Below are 2,309 nucleotides of genomic sequence, written 5' to 3'. Positions count from 1 at the left end.
ATTGAGGTGCTTCCTAAAGCCTGCATATGTTTGAAACTGAAGCCTGCAGCTTGGCTGAAAACAAAGCAACTTATACTTAGGTCCAGGGTAATAACTATGTTCACCTCTTAAATGTGAAATCAACTGTTGACTGCTGGGATAAACTTTCTTACACAAAAAACATGTCAGCATTTTGCTCACAATGCCTTCAAACTTCCTTGCATTTAACTCAGGGTTGTGAGAAGTATTTCCTGGTTAAGGAGTTTGGCTCTCATATCTCGGGCTCTTGGTGATTCCTTCATTTTTCCCATGTCAATGTTATAAACTGTTGTCTGGAGAAAGGTGTAGAAATTCACAAGCACACCATCATAAGACACATTGAACACAAAATGAGCTTTAAAAAGCTCATCAAATGCCCCAAGGGAGCGGTTTGCCCGGCAAGGGATGAGACGCTTGTCCATGCAGATGTAGAAGCTCTCAATGCTGCTCTTCTGACGGCCAACAGCTAGCAGGTATGGCTGCTGGTTCTGCTGACTCCGAAGATGCTCTTCCAAACTGCGGCAAGACTGGGGATTACACAAGGACAATGGACATTAGATACAGGAGTAACTGAGAAAATAGAATTACAGAAGTGAATACAAACATCCTTATGTTTAAGTAAACCCAGACAATTTCTTTCATCCTCTTTGCCACTTTTACACATGATTAAAACAAATATTAAATTACCTTGTGAAAGACAACAAGTTTTTCAACTGCATCAGAGGCGCTGATTTTTGGATTCTTCGGTCCCCCTGGTGGTGGCGGAAGGAGATATAGCAGCAACAACAGGCAGGCCATCTCTTTGTCATAAGCTATGGACAAAGAGACCATAAAGAATGATTAAGACAGAACAAACTAAAACAGGAGAGTATTGTACTGTAACTGCTTATAGCAAAATGTATAGAGCAAAACTCATTTGTTGCCTCATCACTTTCTGATGGACACTCAGCTGACTCCACCAATTGGCGCAGCTCTGCTGTTGACGTGAGCAGCTTGGCCTCTTTGATGACATTAGATCTGAAGACTGGATCCCATTTTTGCAGGAGCCTTGTGGATATCTCATCATTGAACATGAGCGTGAAGTCTTGATTCACCTACAAGTAAGAAAATATACTAGTACTACATTCAGCACAAAATCTGAAGTCATTCTCAGTATAATGCATTTCCTCACTGCATACTTACCAATCCCTTTGTGTCGAGGAACCTTGGGAAGATCGTCAGGATGTCAGTACTTTTGTCAGGGTCATTTATTAGCTTCTGACGATGCTGAAAGGTCTCTCTCATCTTTTGGAGAATTAAGGAGGTGTCTGTTGTATGCTTGAGCAACGAGATTGCTTCATGGCAAGCATCCCCATCAAGCTGCTCTTCAACAATGAAGGATCTCTGGAAACCTGGGCCCCCTAAAGAAAAGCACACACACTTTCAAGAAAATAAGCCCTATTTGCTGATCAGATAGGTAAATGAAAACAGAATAATATAATTAGGTACAAGAAAATGTTAATGAGAACCGTATCTACTTTTTGGACAGTTAATTTCTTACCTCTGCCTGGAGAAAGGCCAGTGAGTGTCATGGACCTGCTGTTTCTCCTCCTTATCTGCTGCCAGTACTTTTCCACTCACCCTCCCTCTGCTCTGCTCTACCTGATAACCACGCCCACTGCTGCAGCCTGCTCTCCCCTCAGCTGCAGCTCATCTCCTATCAGTGCAGTATTTAAGACACTCCAGTTCACTCACTCATTGCCAGATTGTTCCTCTGCACTATGCATGTCTTTCCAGCGTTTCTCTATCAGATCTCCCGTTGCCGACTCTGCCTGTTCCTGACCTGCTCTCCTCGCCTGACTCCCCATGAACCTACCTGCTCTTTGTCCTCGACCACGTGTTCAGTTTCAGCGTTCCGGAAATCTGACAGCTCTACTGGTAAAGACTCCTTCGCTCGGCTAAGACGCTCCTTCTGCCTGATCCCTGTCGGTGCTGTTACATCCGCGGACGGACTTCCTGGTTACCGAACCCCTGCCTGTCCCAGACCATCCCTCTGCTCGATCCCAGTCGGCGTTCCAGCACGTGGAGACGGCTCGTGGAGCTACAGGGTTTCCTCCTCGCCAGCCACTGTGGGTACAAGCTTTGTTTCTTCGCTTCGTGTGATACCCAGAGACTTTGCTAGGGCTTCCTGCCCGAAGAACGAACTCTTTGCCTGTAAGCTGAGCATTAACTGTGTTGGTTTAAATAAAAGTTATTACCAACTGAACGAGCGTGTTGGCGTACTGCATCTGGGTCCTACAACCACCCGTTAC

At 45.2% G+C, this 2,309-nt stretch overlaps 1 protein-coding gene across 1 annotated transcript; it reads right to left on the bottom strand.

The window, feature by feature from the left end:
• Window positions 1-203: 203 nt before the first annotated feature.
• On the bottom strand, window positions 204-1,589 carry LOC121964756. The gene is made up of 5 exons (XM_042514949.1): window positions 1,559-1,589; window positions 1,201-1,418; window positions 950-1,112; window positions 706-770; window positions 204-545 (listed from the first exon to the last, which is right to left on the bottom strand). Exons 1-5 carry the CDS (start codon window positions 1,587-1,589, stop codon window positions 204-206), a joined length of 819 nt encoding a protein of 272 aa, XP_042370883.1.
• Between the last annotated feature and the right edge of the window lie 720 nt (window positions 1,590-2,309).

Source organism: Plectropomus leopardus, unplaced genomic scaffold (genome assembly GCF_008729295.1).
Source record: "Plectropomus leopardus isolate mb unplaced genomic scaffold, YSFRI_Pleo_2.0 unplaced_scaffold17047, whole genome shotgun sequence".
Lineage (NCBI taxonomy): Eukaryota > Metazoa > Chordata > Actinopteri > Perciformes > Serranidae > Plectropomus > Plectropomus leopardus.
The sequence above is the reverse complement of the archived record's forward strand: the minus strand, read 5'-3'. Positions and strand labels throughout refer to the sequence as shown.